We start from the raw sequence: 22,692 nt of genomic DNA on the forward strand, positions 1-22,692 counted from the left end.
TGAATCATGTGAAAAGGAAAATATGAACAACGTTCAATGTCCACTTGCAGAGGAGTCATCGGAGTGATCACTCTCAACGTCCGCATCCGAATCATCACTCAATGATTCCCCCGCTTGATGCCTTTCAGGTTGGTCACGGTTTCCATCTTGCCTGTCAGCTGGATTCTGTCTCTGCGGTCGCAGGTCAGGGCGAACACATTTTGAAGGTACCCGGCGTACCCCAGTATCTGTGGATACACAAGCATACCCGTGCTCCGAAGCAATAAGGTCATAGGGACCTTCCCACTGTTTGGTGACTAAATTCCGCACCCGAACTTTCGCTCGAGGCTGAGGTGCCTCGTCCGCAGCCTATAATGAGAGATGGTGATTCAAAATGACAGGGTTATTTGAGTTCTGCGGCACAGTGAGATGACTGATTGTGCACAAAGCTTTTGCCAACCGACTGTGCGGGGTTTCACCCTGCATTCCCCATTTTTGTTTTTGAAGAACCTGCTTCAGAGTACCATGAGCACGTTCTACAATAGGTTGACCAGTCAGAGAATGAGGGATACCAAACTTGTGCGAGACACCCCACAACTGCAGGAACTGCCGCACCTTTTGCGATGCGTAAGCAGGCCCATTGTCAGTTTTCACAGCCGAAGGTATGCCCAGAACGGCAAAGGCCTGCCTCCAGTGGGCAAGGACATCACGGGCCTTCTCCCCAGTGTGAGCCAAAGCCCACATCGCAGAGGAGAACGTGTCCACAGTGACATGCACATACATGAGCTGGCCAAACTCGGCAACCTGGGTGACATCGGTCTGCCAAAGCTCCAAGGCCCTAAGGCCTCTGGGATTTACCCCTGCTGGCAGAGGCGGAGCAAGTGCATGGCAGTCATCACATGACTCAACAATGTCACGAGCCTCAGTTGGCATCAGCTGAAACTGCTTCTGCAGGGTATGTGTGTTCTGGTGGAAAAACCCATGCGATGCCTTGGCCTGTGCGAGTGTATCAGGCTGAGGCGCTACCCACGCTGGGTTAGCCAGCTTGTCAGCCCTCGCATTGCCTTCCACTATAAAGCCTGGCAAATCGGTGTGACTCCTCACATGCAGAACATAAAATGGATGAACTCGGGCCTGAATGGCACACCACAAGGTCTTCAGTAAATGAATCAAGGCACGATTACTGACCTCCTTCAAAACCGAATGACCCAACCACTGTGTGATGTCAGCCACGTAGGCAGAATCTGTGACCAAGTTGAAAGGTTCCTGGGAAAATTTCTCAAATGCCATGATAGCAGCCCTCAGTTCAACCAATTGGGCTGACCCATTCTCATGGCCTTCCAGAACCTGCCACTCAGATCCATCCCTCCAGTTAACAATGGCCTTTCCCGTTCTCCCTGAACCGTCAGTGAAGACGGTGGGTCCTTGCACGGGTTCCTGACTATTCTTGGGCCACAAAGAAATTTGTGTGGATTTCGCCATATGCAACAGCCTATGGCTGGGCAGATGATAAGTGATCTGCCCTGAAAAATTTTCCAGAGCACTCTGCAGGGACACACTGTTTGCAAAGCTCCAGTCAAAATCCTCCCATTGCACCAGGAGTATGATCTCTGCAGGATCCGCACCCATCAATTGCAAACACCATTGTCCGCATTTGATTATCAAGCGAGCAATCAGCTCAAACAATGCAGTTGCCGTCTTCAGCGGTTGATGGGGCAGAAATACCCATTCCAAAATGTGCAAAGAATCGAACCATTTGCTACTCCAGTGGCCAATGATGCCCGTGGGAGGCGAATCTAGAGTGGTGATGAACACAGTGACATCAACGGAGAGATCAATGCAATGAACTTGGCAAGCCGAAACAGCTTGCTGAACCACCTCCAAGGCCTTACAAATCATACAGAGGAGACAGCTGTGCGTCAGTTAGTCCCAAGTACAGACGTAACCAAGTGATGACACCTACCAATTTCTGAGCATCATTCAGTGTCTTCACAGAATGCACAAATTGCACCTCCTGGTGACGGATCGTCTGTTCCAGAATTTTGACCCCCAAGTACTTCCAAAGCGGTTGTTGTTGAACCTTTTCTGGAGCCACCTGCAGTCCATGAGCATGCAAAGCATTGAGCAACTGAGGCTGAATCCTCAGCAGCTCATCCTCGGTGGACACAGCCACCAAAATGTCATCCATATGATACAGACGAGCATCAGGAAACTGCTTGTGAACTCCAGACAAGGCAGGAGAATTCTGCATGTCCTGGGGCAACGTCCCCCATTGATATCTCTGTGCAGGCTCAGCCTTGTTAATCGCTGGCACTGAGAAGGCAAACTTTGGTCTGTCATCGGGTTGCAAAGGAATCGTAAAGAAACAATCCTTCAGATCCACAATGAGGACGGCCAGTCTGCGGGAAGCATGGTAGGCGATGGCATGCCCGCCTGCAATGTTCCCATGCTTTCCATCATGGCATTAACCTTTCAGAGGTCTTGCAACAACCTCCATTTCCCAGATTTCTTTTTGATGCAGAAGACAGGAGTGTTCCAGAGACTGGTAGAAGGCTCCAGATGACTTTCGTGATTTGGGAATCCACAAAATTAGAGGATTTTGGGAAAACTGCAAGATGCAGGCCTCAGAGACAGCACAACTGTGAGCAGAGCTATGCAGCAGCCATGAGATAGGTCAGCAGAAAAATTATTTAAACTGTAGAAAAGCAAGGGCAAATAGAGCAATGGTCTCTGTATTAACACTTATCTCGAATAGCTCTCTAAACTAATGAAAGTTTATCTAGCAAGATATTAGGAAGATTAATGCTTAATAATGGAGCTCTGTGCATTGTATTTTAAGGCTTACAAGTAGGTATTGTATTCAAAATAAGAAAGCATTGTTTTAACCAAAGGTACGTGTGCTTATGGTGATTGGATAGAACTACTGTCAATGTGCTTTTGCTTTGTGTGATTGGTCAAGAAACTTATAAAGTAAGTTGTAACATTAAGTTCCTGGTCTGCTGCCTGGAATGTGACCTGCTGGCATCTTCCCATTGTCATAATCACGTAATGAGACTGATGCTGAAAATTAAAGCAGCTCGAGGCACGTTCTACAACAGCCCTGTCTGGTTTGTGGTTTGTACAAAGTCCCCCTGCCAGCTTCACCCTGGTCCAATTGCTCCTGCACCAGATTCTGAATGGTGACCAATTTATCTTGAGGGAGGGGCCACTGCTTCTCCCAGACAGGTTTGTCCAGCCACCATATAGGAGGAGTAGGACACTCTGCGTCCTTCATCACAGTGGCCCCCATCAAAAATCTGTCCCGATGCGCACCCCGGAGACAGACAGAACATCCCTCCTCCAGAGGTTGGGAGGAGTTGAAGTAACATGAGGCCTAACCCAGGCCATCTGTCCCTCTGGGTTTGCAACCAGCATGGGCAGCTGGCTCATTGTGCCGTCCCTCCCAGGCCTGCGACAGATGTTTCCACCGGATCCAGGGGCCACTCCAAGGGCCAGGCAGCAAGGGAGAGAACCGTGACATCAGCACCACTGTCGAGAAGCCCACGGAGGTGGATTTCCAATGGCGTCGCACCAGGAACAGAATGGGTACACAGCATCTCAGGATGGTCCTTGGTCAGGACAGCAGTCCAGCGAACTTTAGGCAGCCCAGTGGATCCAAAGCCACCAGCTCCATGCGACTGGTCAGCTGTCCTGCAAACAGAGGACTTAAAAGGCACAAGTTGAGGAAGTTGTGTCCCTTTCAGGATCGTGACGGGAGGGGGTGGGTGTGGAGACCATTTCACAAATCTGCCCTGTGAAATCTGCATCGATGAGCCCCAGGTGCACAATGATGCCCTGAAGGGTGGCACTAGACCTCCCCATAAGGAGAGCACTCATGCCCCTGCCCAAGGAATCAAAGGCATCCAGGGGAATCTTGTGTATTTTACAAGATTCTAAGACAACTCTTGCTGCGGTGCAGACATCCACACCTGCTGATCCACGGGTGCTGGCTGCAAGCCAGCAAAGGAGACCTCCATCGGTTCCTGGGTCTGGAGAGAAGCTTGTGTCTGGGGACGTCCCTGCTGCGTGCTCCGCTTCACTTTTCCCGAGCCCAGTAAAGCCTGGCCATTAACATGAATAGTCACCTTGCAGATATTGGACATGTGATTCGGCCTACCACACTGACCGCACAAGAACATGGGAAATCTGAACTTCTGTGCTTTCTTCCCCCATTTCTTGCCAGCCTGTGCAGTCCCCTGCTGTGGCTGCCTGCCCTGCGGCGCCACCCAGACTGGTTTCACAGTGGCAACCACGGCAGCCAACTTCTGACTCGAGGGGATGATGTCCGCACAGGCCTCTGCCATCTGGGAGACAGTAGGAAAACCAGGCAGAGCCACTATAACCCTCCTACAAGCATCATTGCAATTACACCTCGCAATGTTTCCAATCACAATCCTCTTTGCCACAGGATCAGGCACCTGCCTCTCCACAGATGCAGTCAGCCCTGCCGCAAATGCCATGAAAGACTCATCAAATCAACCCTCTGGACAATGGTCGCAGATGGCTGCCTCGGATCAGCCATTTCCAGGGTCTGAACAATCGTTGCCATGCCCAGTGTGTCGCACTGGTCAAGCACAATGGGATCGAATCCACTCTGCCCCTGGGTATTTTCATAAAGCCCAGTGCCCAACAGCATGTCAGCCACATCCACACGCCTGGGGTCCTATGGCCTCAGTGCAGCCTTCTGCACCACTGCGTCAGCTGCCAAATGAGCCCACTTGGTCTCAAAAACATCACCTTGCACAGGGTCAAAAAGACAGCGCGCCACATGACGGAGGTCAAGAGGCGTCAGCACATCCATAACAACCCTCCAGAGAGTCTGCATAACCTCATCAGACCCCAAACCATGCTGAGCAACCGCATCATGGACTTCCCTCTCCAGCTTATAAAAAAGTGGTTAATGGGTGTTATGAGTAACACCCCTGAGCATAGGGAAAGCCTGGGAATCCCCTGGCAAAGCCACAATACCTGCTGTGTCCTGGTCCTTGGGCCCCACAGGGACAAGAGTAGATGATTTCCTGGGAGCCAGATCAACACCACTCACCGCTGCACCCCCTGCAGCACCGGCAGAGCCAGAGGACCGCACTCCGTGACCCAAGGAGGCAGGCTCAGACATCTCATTAAACCTAGTTTTGATTTCCCACCAGAAATGCACCAGGTCCCTCAGTGTGGAAGTCCGTCCAAAAATCCTTCATTTTGGCCTCACAATTGTCATGAGGAATAGACCACCGAAATGTTAAAAAAATGTTGAGTCGGTTGGGAAAGAAAGTCTCATGCTTATTCAGTGTGTTCACAGGTGGTGTTTGCAGAACATGCCATGCTGAACTCAAAGAGGCATGCTGCCCTTTTCTGAACAATGGCTCTCTACCTCCTGACTTGGCTGGACTGAGCTCTGGGGTGGCTCCCCCCTCCAAGAGAAGACCCCTCTTGTCTGCCTTCAACCACCATGACAGACAAACAGAGACAAACGCAAATACCCTCATCAAGGAACCAAGACCAGACAAGGAACCCCCCTGGCACCCTATTGGCACCCCCCTAGTACCCCCTTGGCAGCCTCCTTCCAGAGACTGGGACTGTACCCCCTCCCAACTCAGGGAGGGGGGAAAAACTGCCCAGAGTAAACATACCTGCAAACATTCGGGCATGAAAACAATGAAATAACCTCTCCCCCTCCTCCTGTTCCTATTCTTTTCCCCTCCACGGAAACCTAATTTCGGCCACCCTTCCCCCAACCAAGAACAGTATATTTTGGGGTTCAGTTTCGATTGTCCTCCGAGATCTCCCCAAAGTGTGCACCAGCGAGTTTCAGTGGCGGGACCCCCGAAGACATCACGTTTCAGTAGCTATAAACCCCTCCCTAACCTTCTTTCCTCTCCTTTTCCCCTGTCTTACCCTTCTTTTCCCTAGATTCCCTAACCAACCGCATATTCAGCTGTGGTTATCATCAATAAAATTGCATCTTGTTGATTTGTTACTGCAAAACCCCTGTGCCTTTGTTGGTTATTTTGCACCAAAACATCATTCATCACCCGTTCATTTCGGGCGGACCCTCACACTCAGACACACAGTCACCTGGCACGAGGAAAATGTCCACAAATTCGACGAGGAAGCGCCACAGCCCCTGGAACCCACCAGCCTCCCACCGGCTGTGTCGGCATTCACGCTAAAGGTAAATACCTCAGCGCCTTGTCATGCCGCAGCCCTAGCAGGGGGTGCCTTGGCAGGTGCAGGTGCCAGCACAGCCTGCAAACCCGGTGTGAACTGGAACGATGTGACAGTGGTCACAGGGGTTTTCAGGATGAGAGAGAGATGAGAATGTTGACTCCATGATCAGAAGGCTTGATTTATTATTTTATTTTATATATACTACATTATAACTATACTAAAAAGAAATAGAAAGGAAAAGGTTTCTCAGAAGGCTAAGCTAAGAATGGAATTGAAAAGAATGAATAATAAAGATCTGTGTCTCGGCAAGAGAGCAAGACCCAGCTCTGCCGTGAGTGGTCAGTAAATCCAAACATCCACAGGAGACCAATCATGGATCCACCTGTTGCATTCCACAGCAGCAGATAGCCATTGTTTACACTTTGTTGTTGCAACTTCTCAGCTTTAGCAGGAAAAATCCTAATGAAAGGATTTTAATGAAAAGATGTCTGCAACAGGACGAGACCAGTGTGGGGCCCCCATCCCCGACACGGAGGAGGGGAGGGGTGCCCAGAGAGGTGCAGCCCGTGGAGCCATGTCACTGCTGAGTGGCGTAAGGGAGCCTGGCACAGCCAAATCCACTCCAGGGGAACAATCGCTATCCTCCAGTTGGACCCGTCCCCCAGCACACTGTCCCACGGTGGGGAAGAGAGGTCCACATTGCACAGAAACTCAAACTCTCCCTCATCCATATCTGAGACAGAAGGGCTTCCTTGGGAATTCCGAGAGGTACAAGAACCAGACCCCTGCCAAAACTCCTCACACTTTTTCCACTGCACCAGCAGCAATCCCACATCTGTGCTACAATTATCAAAGAGTGCCTCCATGAGGCGGATCCCCATGAGAGACTACTCCTCCTTGGAGAACACCTTTGCAGAGTCCAAAAAGAGCTGTTGCTCTCAGGCCCACAGAAACAATCTCTCAAAATCATCCAGGGAAATAGAAACCTGTTTCCACTCCAGGATCCCCTTCAGAGATCCAAAATGAGGGAATCCTCCTTGAAACCCACAGTGGTTGCCATTACCCCAAGAACAGCAGGAAAAGCACCAAAGAGAGGGGCAGTATAAAACCTCACCGGCAACCTGGACTCTGTGTCTCAGCCTAGGCTGCAGTACATGCCGGCAGTCACCAGATGTCACTAGAGGACACAAAAGAACAGAAGCGCACATTGTTGTTCTCAAGGTGAAGGATAGAAGGGAAGTTTATTTTCTGACTTCAGCATTTATAGTTTTCCAAAACTGACAGCAGATTGGAGGGTGACAGTGCCACCTCTCCAATGACACTGATCAAAGCAACAGGCCTTCAACTCTCTCCTCCTCCATAAAGGAATGCAAAACAATGAGTTATTTACAGAGAGTGTGTGAGAAAGTTCACTACAAAAATGTCAACATCAGAAGGCTTAAAAAATCTTAAAAAAACAGGGTGACACAAGTCTGGCTAGACTTGGCCTCTGGTGACTGCCTCTTGTTTCCTTCCTATGGAGACCATTGTGACAGTGCGGAGTATTGTGGAACCAATGGGCCATGGTGACACTGCAGACCCTTGTGGAACCTGTTCCACTGTAGGCCCTTAAGGAACCAAGAGGAACATTGCGACCCAGCAGGGTACCATGGATTCCAGGGGCCAATGAGACACTGTGGAGCTTTGTGGAACCAAGGACATCATTGTGGCTCTGTTGGGCCACATGGTCCCAAGGGGCCAGTGGGAAGCAGCAGGGCTTTGTGGAACCAAGTGGCCATTGCTGCATTTCAGGGCCTCGTGGAGCCAAAGGGCCATTGTGATCCTGTAGGGCACTGTGGATCCATGGAGAGCATTGTGGCATTGCAAGGCCCCATGGGATCATGGAGACCGTTGTAACCCTGCAGGAACTCATGGAGGGAAGGGGTCATTGTGACACTATGTGAAGTTGTGGAAACAAGGAAATCATTGTTGCACTACCGTGCCCCAAAGGAACCAAGGGGCCATTGGACACCCAAAGTCCATTATGGCACTGTGGGACCCTGTGCTTGTAGAACCATGGAGACCATTAAGATCCTTAAGGACTTGTGTAGCCAAGGGGCCATTATGACACCTTACGGCATCATGGAAGCAAGCAGCCATTGTGACACTGCAGGGCCCTGTGGAAGCAAGGGAACACAAAATAGGTATGGCTGCCTTGGTCTCCCAGGGGTCACCTGACAGGTCTGGCTGACCTTTGAATGTGGAAGGCCACTCCCATCTGCCCCTGAAACACCGGGGTTCTGGGCTTTCCTTTGTATAGAAAAGAACTGTCCATTTTTTCCAGGCATCCATGGCCAAAATTTGGATTCCACCTCCAAATTTCTGTGTATCCAAGCACTGCTGCCAGAAAAAAGGTGCCAGGACAGACAGGTCTGGCTGGTCTTTAACACCTGAGTGCCAGAACGCACCTGTTTACCAAACACTGGAAAGGGCTCTGTACTTTGCTTTATATAGAAAAAATCGTCCTTCTCCAGTCACAAATGTCTGAAATTAGGAAACCAGATTAATAACTTCAAATATCCAAGGGTTGCTCCAAGCAAACCTGCCAGGACAGAGAAGTCAGGCTTACCTTACTCTCAGGAGGCTGCCGTCCATCAGCTCCTGAAACATGAGGGCTCTGTGGTTTCCATCCAATGTGACATTTGGGAGCCTTGTCAAATGGAGGGGCCATTGTGACACTGCAGAGCACCATGGATCCAAGGGACCATTATCACACTGTAGAGCCTTGTGGAACCAAGGACATCTTTGTGGCTCTGTCGGGCTGCATGGTCCCAAGGGACCAGTGCAAATCAGTGGCATGGGATTTAGCCCAGCTGTAACTCATAGTCAGCCACATTTTACCCCAAAAAGATTGGGCGTGAGGTTTCAAGCTCTGGAATCATTTGTTTAACTTAGGGTGAGTTTGAGAGTTCCCCTAAATAAGCATTTAGTGTTGCTATGCTAACTATTCTATGTGCTACTCCTCTATTGGTTATTTGTTTCCCCTATATGGTTATCGTTCTAGAGTGTTCTATCCCCAAGTGTCTATGTTATTGCTTCCCCTTTGTCTTTGGATCCTGCCCCTCTTACTGTGCTCGACTTCTCCATGTTTATTGTTTTTCGCCCTGTTGTTAAAGTTCCTTTTAAACAACTCCATTCATCCTGCTCCTTTTCATTTTCGCCACCCTTGCCCTGAAGTCAGGGAACCAGAGACGTTTGTTGCAGCCACTCCCATTGTGAAATTTGGTGCCCGAACAGGGACCATGACATTCAGGGCTCCCTGTTTCAGTCATGTCAGCTGGGGTTAGCTGATGGATAGGCCAGTGATTCCCAGGATTTTGGATTGTGCCGGACTCGGCGGATTCATTGTTGCTTCAAGGGACCTTGCCCGGGATCAGCAGGGACAACAACAGTTTCACCTGCATAGGATTGCAGCTTGGTTTGGGGAAATGCAAGACATTTATTGCCCATCTTGCTACTTTGTTTTTACAATATGCACCCAAGTCCCATAATTGATTTGTTGTGCTCTAGTGGCTGTTCCCCCTAAGGTGGAGAAAGACAAAAATGGGCAGCCAGATGTCCAAAGTAGAAAGGAGCATATATGAATGCTTTAAGTTAATTCTCACTGATCATGGCAAAACATTTTCAAAGAACGAATTAAAATCAATAATGAGGTGGATTATTAAAAATTTTCCAGATGCCTCTCCTGATGAATTCCATACCACTGAATTTTCAGGATTCAGCAGGAGTTAAATGTGTAACCTTTTGATCAAAGCATCGCACATGTTCCCCATCTTTCACACCATCATTGAGACCCTTCACCAGAAAGCAGCATGTTGAAAACTCAATCCATAGGTCACTCCTAACTCAGGACCTCCCCACAAACCTGCCTTTATCAGACCTTCCACGATGGTCCAAGATGGCAATGGCCATGCTGTCTTGGAGTATCATGCCCTGGATAGTTAAGATGGAAGGAGCCCAAATGTGGCTCAAGAGCCTGACCATCCTCCTCCATCTTGGCCCCTCTACTTCCTGGTACTACAACCTTCTCTTCCCCCCTGAATTAACCTCCAGACTCCACCCCCACAATTGAAGGTCACTGTCCATCATTCCACCCACTGTCAATCATTCCACCTCCACCCTGGGCCATGCCTCCAGAACTCCAGCCTGGAAGTCTGCCATCCTAAATCAAGGCCCTTCCTCCCCAACACCTGACAAAATGGCAGAGCCCTTTGCCTCGCCCTCCGTCAATAATATAAGCCCCATGGTCAAAGATACTAAGCCCAACTGTCACACTATTTCTCACCCAAATGTTTCTGCTCCAAGTTATTCTTCCTCCCCAGAAGACAGTTTGGACTCCTCAGAGCCACCTCACCCCTCAACCCCAGAAGATCCCTGGGAAAAGAAGAAGATAGGGAAATAGTCTCGAAATTCCTCATTGCCCCTGTATGTTATGAAAGAAGGGGGCAGAATCCCAGGTATCAGCCACTGGTTTACAGGGAAATCAAGGATCTGTGTAGGGCAGCTAAAGACCATAGGCAGAACTTACCTTATTTTAATGGCCTAATGAGGGCCATGTTTACAGCACATGTCTTAACCCCCCTATGATTTAAAATACATTATGACCATGTTGCTGTCACTGACAGTATGCACCCTGTGGGAAGGGGGATGGAAGTCTTTATTAAATCAATTGATAGCGGGCTATGCTAATAATGAGGCAAGGGAGGAATTGACAATCAACCATCTAGCTGGAGAAGGACAACACAGCCGACCAGATGATCAAGCAGCAGGTATCCCCAGAGAAGTATTGGATGATATCAAAGAGATGGCTTTGAAAGCTTTAATCCAGGTATTGGATGGTAGCACCCCCAATGTGAACTACCTTGGGTGGCTGCAGCTAAAGCTTTAGGACAATTTAGACCATCTTGGGTGCCTGTTAAGTAAGCAAACCAATGCTACCTCCCTCACATTGAGTGGCCTGCTCTCAGACATAGAGACCATCAGACATGCCACCTTGCAGAACAGTGATAGAATTTCTATTCTGGGCACATGGGCATGGCAGTGTAGACTCTGAGTGTTGCAAGAATCTCTCCAGCCAAAGTGAGTCAATCCACAAGAGCATTCAGGTACTGAAGGAAGGGTTCAAGAAGCTTCAAGTGGAAAACAAAGACTCGGACAAAAAATTCTTCCAATCCAAGGGACTAAAGGGTTGGATGATGTCGAGCTAAAACAGGACTATTAATTCTCTTAGTGGTTCTTGCTGTTGTATTGTTAATTGTCCCATGTTTATTTGGATGCTTTTAGAAAGTCTTATAAAATTCTTTCAGTTCCATCTTTGTTGTAGAACAGAAAGGGGGAAGATACCCAGCACAGGCTCCTCATGGATGCCTTGAAGGAGAGAACTGGCAGCCAGGATGGCACAAAAACCTCTCAGAGACTCAGTGCGGGAAAGAAAATCCTTAAAACTACCTAAAAGTATTCTTAAACCCATAAAGCTCCTTAAAAACCTTGAGTATCTCAAGGCGTTAATGAGCCCCACTGAGTGTCAGTGCAAAGCTCTCCAGGGACTCGTTAAAGCAGATAACTGGGGCCATGATTGCACAAACCTCTCACAGAGTCTTTATCAAAATGGGAACACCAAGTACCTTAAAATAACTGAAGTACCCTGAAGTATTAATAACCCCCACTGAGTGTTGTTACTGACAAAGCCTCTCGAGGGACTAATTACAGCAGATAATTGGAGGCCATGATTGCAGAAAGCTCTCAGAGACTCCAAGGCAAAAGCCAAACCCAAAGTCCTTTGAAAAACCTGCAGTCTCTGCAGGGAGCATGAAGGAGCCCCCAGGGCCATTCCTGAGCAAGGCTCCCCAGGGACTCCTTCCAGCAGATCCTTGAGGCCACTGGGATGTGGGCTAGGGGGGGATGCTGAGGGCAGGACAAGGGGCTGACAGTGCCCAGCCTGGCTGGGGCCGTGCCAGGAGGCCCCAGGGCCTCAGGACAAGGTGTCTCCTCACAGCCCTTGGTGGCACAGACCCTGCTGCTGTGCCCCAGGGCACCAAGACTTGGCTTCTCTTTGTCCCCACCTGTCATCACTGCCTCCAGTTCTCTGCTCTGCCTGGGGCCTGGGGACACTTTCTCGGTTGTGAACCTCGGTGGGACCCATTAAAAGTCCAAGAAACTTTGGAGTTGGTTTCTGACTTAGAGTTCTGGAGAGGTTTCTTCAGCTCCCTCTCAGGGACTGATGTTCAGGGCCTAAGCACAAAGCCCCAGAGGCTCATCAAAGTCCTTGTGCTGTGTCTGTGCTGCTGAGCTGAGCTGGGCTGGGTTCCTTCCTGAAGAGCCAAGAAGAGCTTCAAAAGTACATTTCTCTTGATGAGCAGCTCTTCTGCCAGCCCAGCAGGGCTGGGGCACTGCCTGCAGCCACCCCGGGCACAGCACAGAGGCACAGAGAGCTTCAATCAGTCAGGGCTGGGAAGATGCTGAGAAGTGCCTGGGGCACAGTCACTGCCAGCCCTTGGCACAGGAACCTCTAGCTGCAGGACAATGCAGCTTCAGCTCCTGGAGCCATCTCCTAAAGCTGGAACATTCCAATGCCTACAGACTCTGTGAGTACAACTCTGGATATTTCTGGTGCAGGGGAGGTGAAGCTCTGACATGCTGAGGGCTTCTGATCAGTCACAGAATATTTCCAAGTCAAGGATTTTGATAAAAACGAGGAAACTTTCTAAGACCATGTAGTCAGTTTCCTACTATTACAGAATGAAAGGTAGTGGGGATGAATATTAAAGGTTGATTATGCAGTATTTAATATGAATTTTGACAAGTGCCTAAGACATCTGAACTGTTACTTTTTGTGATCAGTAGGTTCACAAGAGCTTCCTAATGTGCTTTCAATAGGTTAACAGGAGATCCCTAATGTCCTTTCAGCCACTGTGCCCAAGGACAGCAGCAGCATCACCTTTGCTCTTAACCTTCAGGCTCAGTCTGGGCTGTCCTTTCTCCAACCTGCAAACAGAACCTGCCCTAGCCAGTGCCCTGCAGACAGGCAGGGTTCTGTCAGACCAAGGAGTGTGCGCAGAGATTTGGGGTCCTTGCGTGCTGGCACAGAGAGATCAGGTACAGGGAAACATCTGCAGCAGGGAAATCTCCAGGAAGCAGAGAGAAAATCAGGCAATAAGAGAAAACAAAACCCAGAAATGCTGTGGCAGGGAGAGTTTAGAGATGTCCACAGGGTCCTCTCCAGTGCAGCACTACCCTCTGAACAAGCCCCCTCCCTCCTGTCCCCCAGCCAAGCCTCTGCCCTCAGGGCCGGGGATCCAAGGCGTGCAGCCCCTCCTGTCCAGGCAGAGCTGCAGCAGAGCCGTGGGGCAGCTCTGCAGCCCCGGGCCCAGTTCCCTCTGCAGAGCACAGGGCTGGGAGCAGCTGCCCGGCACTGGGGGCTCTGGCAGGGGGCACAGCTGGCTCAGGGTGACGCTGTCCCCAGTGCCCGGCTCTGGGCAATGCTGTCAGTGCAGCCAGAGAAGGAGCTGCATCTCTCTCAATCCAGTGCCATCATAAGGACACTTGGAAGTCTCCCTGAGATTTCAGTCTAAGCTGGGAGCTTCAATCCAGGATGCAAACCTGTCCTAGAAAAACTTTGAGTTACAGGATTCATGGGGAAAGGCAGAGGTGTTGTGACACAGAAAATGTTGCTGGGTTGGTGAAATGAGCAACAGGAGTCCTTGGCTGCAAATGTGGAGCTGGGCTGTAGTGGATCCATCTACTCTCAGCAGTACCTGGGGGTTGGTAATAGAAACTTGGGAGTGTGAACATTCTCCATTTAAGAAATTAAAAGCCCAGAGAAACTCAAAACAGAATAAAGTGACAGATCATCTGCTCCCAGTCTGCACTCACCATCTGGCTGCAGGGAACTGACTTTGTTCTACCAGAGGGAAGCAGAAATGCTGAGTGTATCTGATATTGAAGAAGAGCAGGACAGACATGGGGGGAGTTCAAAAAGAAAACCTCACAACTCTTAAACACAAAACAGTGTCTGTGTATGTTACAGTGGAGAGTGTATGTGAAATGGCTTTGATTTTGTTTACAGATATCTCCTCTGACTCTTCACTGTCCCTTTCTCCATGAACAGGTCCCCAAGTCCAGGCACAACAAATGTCCAACAGCAGCTCCATCAGGCATTTCCTCCTGCTGGCATTGGCCGACACGCGGCAGCTGCAGCTCCTGCACTTCTGCCTCTTGCTGGGCATCTCCCTGGCTGCCCTCCTGGGCAACGGCCTCATCATCAGCACTGTAGCCTGCGGCCATCACCTGCACACGCCCATGTTCTTCTTCCTGCTCAACCTGGCCCTCAGCGACCTGGGCACCATCTGCACCACTGTCCCCAAAGCCATGCACAATTCCTTCTGGGACACCAGGAACATCTCCTACACAGGATGTGCTGCTCAGCTCTTTTTCTTTCTGTTCTTCATGGGAGCAGAGTATTCCTTCCTGACCATCATGTGCTACGACCGCTATGTGTCCATCTGCAAACCCCTGCACTACGGGACCCTCCTGGGCAACAAAGCTTGTGCCCACATGGCAGCAGCTGCCTGGGCCAGTGCCTTTCTCTATTCACTGCTCCACACAGCCAATACATTTTCCCTGCCCCTGTGCCATGGCAATGCCTTGGATCAATTCTTCTGTGAAATCCCACAGATCCTCAAGCTCTCCTGCTCACTCTCCAATTTCAGGGAACTTGAGCTTATTGCTATTAGTGCTTGTTTAGCATTAGGCTGCTTTGTGTTCATTGTTTTCTCCTATGTGCAGATCTTCAGGGCTGTGCTGAGGATCCCCTCTGAGCAGGGACGGCACAAAGCCTTTTCCACCTGCCTCCCTCACCTGGCTGTGGTCTCTCTGTTTTTCAGCACTATTATGTTTGCTCACCTGAAGCCCCCTTCCATGTCCTCCCCATCCCTGGATGTGGCCCTGTCAGTTCTGTACTCAGTGGTGCCTCCAGCCCTGAATCCCCTCATCTACAGCCTGAGGAACCAGGAGCTCAAGGCTGCAGTGTGGGCACTGATGACTTGATGGTTTCAAGAACATTAAACTGCTGGCCAATTTCTGCTAATCACTTGTAATAAAAGTAATCTTTCATACTTCTTGTTAGTTTGGTTGTGTTGTTTTTTTCTTCGATTTAATTTTTTCATGCTGACCACAAAACATGTCATGGTTTGCGCCATTTCTCATTTTGTTTCTCTCCACCTTCCCTATGGCCACAGACTGTGTCAGTGAGAGGCTGCACTCTTGATGGCTTTAAACAAACTAAAGGTTGTTTAAAGCAAAGTTTTCTGCAGACATGCCCTTTTGTTGCCTTCTCTGGAGCTGCAGCAGCAATGTCTGTGTGCAGAGCTGGGGGCAGCTCAGTGTTAGTACAGCATCTCTGGTCCTGCTGGCCACACCATTCCTGATCCAGGCCAGGAGCCATTGGCCTTCTTGGCCACCTGGGCACACTGCTGGCTCATGTCCAGCCTGCTGTCCCTCTGTCCCTGTAGGTTCCTTTCTTCCTGGCTGTTGTCCAGCCACTCTTTCCCCAGCGTGTAGTGCTGCAGGGGTTGTTGTGGCCAAAGTGCAGGACCCGCCACTTGGTCTTGTTAAATCTGACTTGTTGAATTTGGCCCCTGGATTCAGCCTGTCCAGGGCCCTGTGCATAGCCCTCCCATGCTCCCCAGATCAGCACTCATACGCAGCTTGGTGTCATCTGCAAAGATGTCCTTGGTTCCATGGGGCCCCTCAGTGCCACAATGGCCTCTTGGTTGCACTAGGCCCTGCACTGTCACACGGGTCTTCTTGGTTCCATGGGGCCCCAAAATTTGACAATTTGTCTTCTTAATTTCATGGGGCTTCACAGGGTAACAGTGTTCTCATTGGTGCTGCAGTTTCACAGTGGCCCCTTGGTTCCATGGGGCCCCAGAGTGTCACAATGGCCCAATGGTGACATGACCTCCCACACTGTCACAATGGTCTCTGTGGTCTCTGTGACAAGTCCCCTCAGTGTCACAATGGACTCCTTGTTTCCATGTGGCCACACAGTGTCACAGCATTCTTCCAGATTCCTTCAGGCCCCATCCTGTCACAGGGGTCTCTTGGTTACACAGGATCCTGCAGTGTCACAGTGTCCCATTGGTTCCAGGAGGCCCTGAACTGTAACAATGGCCCCTTGGTTCCACTGGGCCCTGGAGTCTCCCAATGGTCTCCTTGGTTTTGCAGCACCAAAATGGTGAAACCCCTTGGTTACACAAGGCCCTGCAGTGTCACAATGGCCTCTGTGGTTCCACGAGGACCCAGAGTGTCACACTGCACTCCCTGGTTCCATTTGGCCCCACAGCACAACAATAGACCCCTGGTTCTGTGGGGCTACATGGTGTCACCATGGTTCCCTTAGTTCCACAAGGCCCTGCAGTGTCACAAAGGCCCCCAGAGTGTCCCATTCATCACAGAATGACAGAATCAAATAGGCTGGAAAAGACCTTTGGGATCATCAAGTCCAACCAATGCCCTAATACTGCCTTGTCACCCAGATCATGCCACTAAGTGCCACTGGAGAGGGACAGTGACTCTGCCACCTCCCCCCTGGCCAGCCCATTCCAATGCCCACTCATCCTTTTTGTGAAGAACTTCTTCCTATTGTCCAGCCTGAACCTCCCCTGGTGCAGTTTAAGGCTGTGTCTTCTTGTCCTGCCCTCCAGCAGATCCACACTCACACCTGGATTGGTGCCACCTGCAATTTGTGAATAGTGGACTCAATCCCCTCAGCCAGATCATCAGTGAAGATATTAAACAGGACTGGGCCCAGCACAGGCCCCTGGGGGACACCACCAGTGCCTGGACACCAGCTGAGTGCAGCACCATCCCCACCACTCTCTGAGCCCAGCCTCCAGCCAGCTCTTAAATCTCCCAGCGAGGAGGGAACCTGCCCAAGCCATGGGCTGCAGCTTTTCCAGGGAATGCTGACAGAGACAGTGTCAAAGGCTTTGCTGGAGTCCAGATAGAGACATCCACCGCATTTCCCACATCCACAGGTGGGTCACCAGGTCATAAAAGGAGACCAGGTTGGTCAGGCAGGACCTGCCACCCCTAAATCCACGCGGGCTGGCTCTGATCCCTCAGCCATCCTGTGGGTGCCCTGGGATGGCACTCAGGGTGATCGTTTCCATAACCTTGCCGGGCACCCAGGTCAGGCTGACAGGCCTGGAGTTCCTCAGCTCCTCCTTCCAGCCCTTCTTGGGGATGGGCTCACACTGGCACCTCCAGTCCTCTGGGCCCTCCTCTGTGAACCAGGACTGATGGTGAATGATGGAAAGCAGCTTGGGGAGCTCATTCACAGCTCCCTCATCCCCCTAGGATGGATCCCATCCGATCCCACACACCTGTGAGCGCCTGAGTGGCCCAGCAGGTCCCCAGCTGCTTCCTCCTGGATTCCAGGGGGATGTTCTGCTCCCTGCTCCCTGTGCCCGTCCACCAGCTCAAGAGAACACTTGTCCTGAGAACAGCCTGTCCTAATATTTAAAACTGAGAAAAATAAGGTGTTAAGTAGCTCAGCCTTTTCCTTATCTTTAGTTTCTATATTCTCCACTGCCTCCAATAAAGAGTAGAGGTTCTCCTTCTCCCTCCTTTTGCTAAAAATATTTTATACAAACTTTTTTTTTACAGGATGGGCCAGATTAATTTCTGATTGAGCTTTCACCTCTCCGATTTTCTTTCTGATAACCTAAGGACATCCTTAAACACTTCCTGAATTGCCAGTCCTTTTTTCCCCTGAGCTTCCACAAAAGCTCCATGGACAGCCAAGACAGTAATTTTCCTGACTAGATCATCTTTGGCCACACTGGGAAAGGCTGCTCCTTCGCCTTTAAGATTACTTTCTTGAAATGTGCCCATCTTTCCTGGACCCCTTTGTTTTTAAGGGCTGTTTCCCTTAAAATAATCAGGACCTGATTTGGTACTCCCCAAATCTGCATCCTAAACAGGCCAAAGTCTGCCCTTCCTAATTCCAGTGTAGAAGTTTTGTTGATGCCCCTCCTTCTCTCACAGAACATTGAAAACTTGATTATTTCATGGTCACTGTGCCCCAGGCAGCCTCTGACCCCCACATCTGCCACCAGCCCTTCTCTGTTTGTGAACAGCAGCAGACAGAGCTTTCCTTGGCAGTGGGAGTGTTACCAAAAGTTCAGTAAAACAGAAAACTCCTTAACTCCAGTGTAGCATTAAGAAGCAGCTTTCTTTATTCAGCTGGATGCATGGGAGATAGCTCCTCCCAAAGCTGTGCATGCTGAGTACAGGAAAGTTTCTGTTCATATTCTGTATTTTGCACACATATTCATTGACTGTCCTAGACTAGACATACATATGAATATCATTTCCCCAAAATCATTAACACATTTCCCCTCCCCTTTACACATGTGTTCTTCTGTCCTGGGGGTCTCTCTTGTGGTCCCTGGTGGTCGTGGATCCCAATGTTCCAGTGGGCCTGGCTCAGCCGGCAGGACACTGAGGCCACAGCTTCCACCAAAGGATGTTCCACAGGATTCACCCCAGAGCCTGACATGGGGACAAGGGGCCAGGATATGTGACCAGGACATCAAGGACGGGGATTATCCAGGTCACTGTGGCCTGGTTTGGGTTGCCCAGGGCAGGAAAGATGTCTGGCAGCTGGAGCAGGGTCTGGGAAGGGCCCCAAGGTGGGGCTGGAGCCCTTGGGCTGTGAGCAGAGGCTGAGGGAGCTGGGCTGGTCCAGCCCGGAGCAGGGAAGGCTGAGGGGCTCCTCATCCCAGCCTGGCAGTGCCAGGCAGGAGGGGATGGAGAACACAGAACCAGGCTCTTCACAGGGGGCTGGGGGGAGACAAAAGCCAATGGGTGGAAGGCAAAAGAGGGGATATCAGCCAGGACATGAGGAGATGAAATGATTCAGGTTGCTTTCAGCATTTCTTTAACACCAAAAGCACCCTCACCTCCCATCTCCATCCACCACTGACAGCTTTGCAAATCAGGAATTGTTTGAGCTGTTTTGTCCACACTCCAGGATGAGCATACTTTTATATAAGACTTTAATTGTGTTTATATCTATCACAGAACCACATTGGTCTGAAATTTTTTTTTAGTCTGGAAATCATTTGTGGATTGTGGACTCATCAGACACTGCTGGGATGTAGCACATTGCTCATGGAAGAGCGAGATTGTTATTAAATTGTGTCCTGTTCAACTGTGGTCTGTTCACCATGAAGAGAAACTTTCTGTGCCTCTTAGTGTCACCAGTTCCTGACCCCCAAAGGACACAAAAGTCATGAGTTGTGGTTCCTACTCCAGTGGTAGCACCTGGACCTCCCTCCATAGCCAGGGCAGAGCTCCCATGTCCCATAGAGTCCGTGGCAATGCAGGGATGAAGGAAACAGGACAGGCTGTGGGGATCAGGGGCAGGGCACAACCAGGGATTTGGGGTGGTTGTGAGCCCAGGAAAGGACCTGGCCCTTGGCCTTGTGAACCTCATCCAACTGTCCTGGGCCCACAGCTCCAGCCTGTCCAGATCCCTCTGCAGAGCTTCCTGCCCTCCAGCACAGCCACACTGCCACCCAGCTTGGGCTCACCTGGGATCTGACTGAGGGTGCCCTCGATGGCCTCATCCAGATCAGCAATAAAGAGATTTCACTGACCTGTCCAAACTCCTGAGCCCTGGGGACACCCCTGGATGTGCCTCCATTCCTCAGCTGCTCTGACTGCCAGGGGTTGGATGAGGGAAATGGTGGGGAGGAGGTAGAGACAAAGTGTGATTAATAGTCAGCCATGAAGGGTCTTGATTTTCATATCTGTTCAAACTGCATGAGGAGGTGCTGGGGGTCAATATCAATTGCACATTGCTGATATTAATCTATGAACAGGAAAAGAAAAGAGGGAAAAACAATTCTCTCTGCAGTGTTTTAAATACAGTATATTCACTTTAAATATGCTTCTGAAATCGGTCAAATTAGGCAAAGAACACTTGAAAACTTAGATTATTCCCAAGGGCTTTTCTTGTTCAGGTGTGTTTGGAAAAAATGTTTATTAGCCTTTAACACTGAATTTCTGAACGGAAGAGCTCCAGAAAAAAGAGGCCTCTGGAGGAGTAAAATTCATCAGCAGCCTCCAACTGGCTGAGGATCCATCCTCATAAGAGCAGAAATGAACAGAAATGGGCACAGCTTTGTGGCTGCCCACACTTTGGGATGGGCCCTGGGCCTGGAGCAGGAGCAGTTCTTGAGGGCCCCAAGGCCAGGCTCTTGTGCTGCCCTGGGCAGATGGGATGGCAGCAGGGGCTGCAGAGCTCTCAGCACCTCAGCCCAAGGGGAGCAGGGCACCCAGGGAGCCTCCTTTGGCGTTGGCCCAGCACCTTCCCCCATGGCTGGGGCTGAGTCCTGTGGCAGCTGCAGCTGCTGCTGTGCCCTTGCCAGGGGCTGAGGCCGTGGGACAGTGCCCAGAGCAGCCTGGCCTGAGCAGAGCTGTGGGGCCAGAGCCGGCTGGGCTGGGCTGGGGAGAGGCCCATGATGCTTTCCAGAGCTCAGGGCAGTTGGCAGAGCTTGCAGGGAGCTGGGCTGGGCTCCGAGAGCCTGGCCCAGAAACCATCAGTGTCCATCTCAGCCTGGCTGAGCGTGCAGGGGCAGGACTCAGGCCAGGCCTTGTGGGGCAGGGCAGCGCCTGTGCAAGGCATTGCAAACAGGCAAGTGGCCCAGAGAGGAGGCTGCTCTATGCCCTTGGTGGCATGGACAGAACAGGGAGTAGGCCCAGGACATTTGTCAGCACCAGACTCTGTCCCCATGTGTTGGCAGCCCTGTGGCTGCTGAGCCCAGGTTTGGCCTGGGATGAGTTTGGCTGTGGCCCAGCTCCATCCTCCTGCGGCGCTCAGGGCCTGTTCCCAGCTATGGCCAGCCCGGGCTGCCTCTCTGCTGGCCCAGAGGCCGGCAGAGCCCGGAGTAGGGCTGTCTGTGCAGCCCCACAGGTGCCACGGGCTCTGCAGGAGCTGGCAGAGGCTGCCCAGCAGGGAGGCCATGGGGCACAGAGCCCCAAGGCTGCTGTGGGCACCACGGCACAGGGGCCGTTCCCAGCCGCAATGCTCCTGGCCTGAGCTGGGCCTGCACAGGGGCTGGGCCACCATGGCTGGGCCAGCACAGGGGCACAAAGGGGGCAAGCAGCCGCTGCCTGGGCTGACAGCAAGGCCAGGCACACACAAGCAATTGCTGAGCATGGCCTGTGCTGGCCAGGCCTGACTGTGCCAAAGGCAGAGCTCAGCTGCTCTTGGGGGCTGCAGGAACAGTCCAGAGCCCAAAGAGCCTCCATGGCTGTGCTGGAGACCAAGGCTGCAGCAGGAAAATGCAGGGCTGCTGTGGAATGGGGAGGGCATTGAATTCCAGCACACACCTCAGCTCTCTGATGATCCCGGCACCATGCTGGGGCCTGTTTCAGACTGGAGCAGAGCAGATGTTGATGGGACAGGAGCCCTGCAGGGCTGGCAGGGACCTGCAGCTCTAAAGGTGCTCTGCTCTCCCTCAGGTGCTCTCGAAGAGATCCAATCCCAGCTGGGCACCTCAGGGCACAACTGGCACAACCTGTTCACGGGCACACAGCTGATGTATGCCTGGAAAGTGGCACAGGTGTTAATACCTGTTAGTTTCACAGAATCACAGAATCACAGAATTTCTAGGTTGGAAGAGACCTTTAAGATCATGGAGTCCAACCCATGTTCTAACACCTCAACTAGATCATGACACCAAGTGCCACATCCAGTCTTCCCTTAAACACATCGAGGGATGGTGACTCCATCACCTCCCTGAGTAGATGATTCCAGTATTTGACCACTCTTTCTGTGAAAAACTTCCTAATTCTAGCCTATATCTCCCTTGGCGCAGCTTGAGACTGTGTGCTCTTGTTCTGTCTGTTGTTGCCTGGAGAAAGAGACCGACCCCCAGCTCACCACAGCCATCCTTCAGGAAGTTGAAGAGGGTGATAAGGTCACCTCTGAATCTCCTTTTCTCCAGGCTGAACAAACCCGGCTCCCTCAGTCGTTCTTCATACGGCTTGTGCTCCAAGCCCCTCACCAGCCTCGTTGCTCTCCTTTGGACACGCTCAAGCATCTCAACGTCCCTCCTAAACTGAGGGGCCCAGAACTGGATGCAATACTCAAGGTGTGGCCTCACCAGTGCTGAGTACAGGGGAAGAATGACCTCTCTGCTACTGCTGGCCACACTATTCCTGATGCTGGCCAGGATGCCATTGGCCTTCCTGGCCACCTGTGCACACTGCTGGCGCATGTTCAGCCGACAGTCAACCAGCACCCCCAGGTCCCTTCCCACCTGAGCACTGTCCAGCCACACCGGCCTCAGCCTATAATGTTGCAGGGGGTTATTGTGGCCAAAGTGCAGGACTTGGCACTTGGACTTATTGAACCTCATCCCATTAGATCCTGCCCATCCATCCAACCATTCTAAG

The 22,692-nt window shown here is 51.1% G+C and overlaps 1 protein-coding gene across 1 annotated transcript; it reads left to right on the plus strand.

The window, feature by feature from the left end:
- Positions 1-1,357: 1,357 nt before the first annotated feature.
- LOC141729958 (olfactory receptor 14I1-like) lies at positions 1,358-15,267 on the plus strand. The gene is made up of 3 exons (XM_074546617.1): positions 1,358-1,396; positions 3,426-3,564; positions 14,330-15,267. Exons 1-3 carry the CDS (start codon positions 1,358-1,360, stop codon positions 15,265-15,267), a joined length of 1,116 nt encoding a protein of 371 aa, XP_074402718.1.
- Positions 15,268-22,692: the final 7,425 nt, after the last annotated feature.

Source organism: Zonotrichia albicollis, chromosome 8 (assembly GCF_047830755.1).
Source record: "Zonotrichia albicollis isolate bZonAlb1 chromosome 8, bZonAlb1.hap1, whole genome shotgun sequence".
NCBI lineage: Eukaryota > Metazoa > Chordata > Aves > Passeriformes > Passerellidae > Zonotrichia > Zonotrichia albicollis.

Bases quoted from the DNA above. Each gene is read 5' to 3' on its own strand.
- LOC141729958 (XM_074546617.1), top strand. From the start codon at position 1,358: ATGGCCTTTCCCGTTCTCCCTGAACCGTCAGTGAAGACG. The intron at 1,397-3,425 runs GTGGGTCCTTGC...CGTCCCTCCCAG, and splicing joins CTGAACCGTCAGTGAAGACG to GCCTGCGACAGATGTTTCCA. The intron at 3,565-14,329 runs GTACACAGCATC...CTCCATGAACAG, and splicing joins TCGCACCAGGAACAGAATGG to GTCCCCAAGTCCAGGCACAA.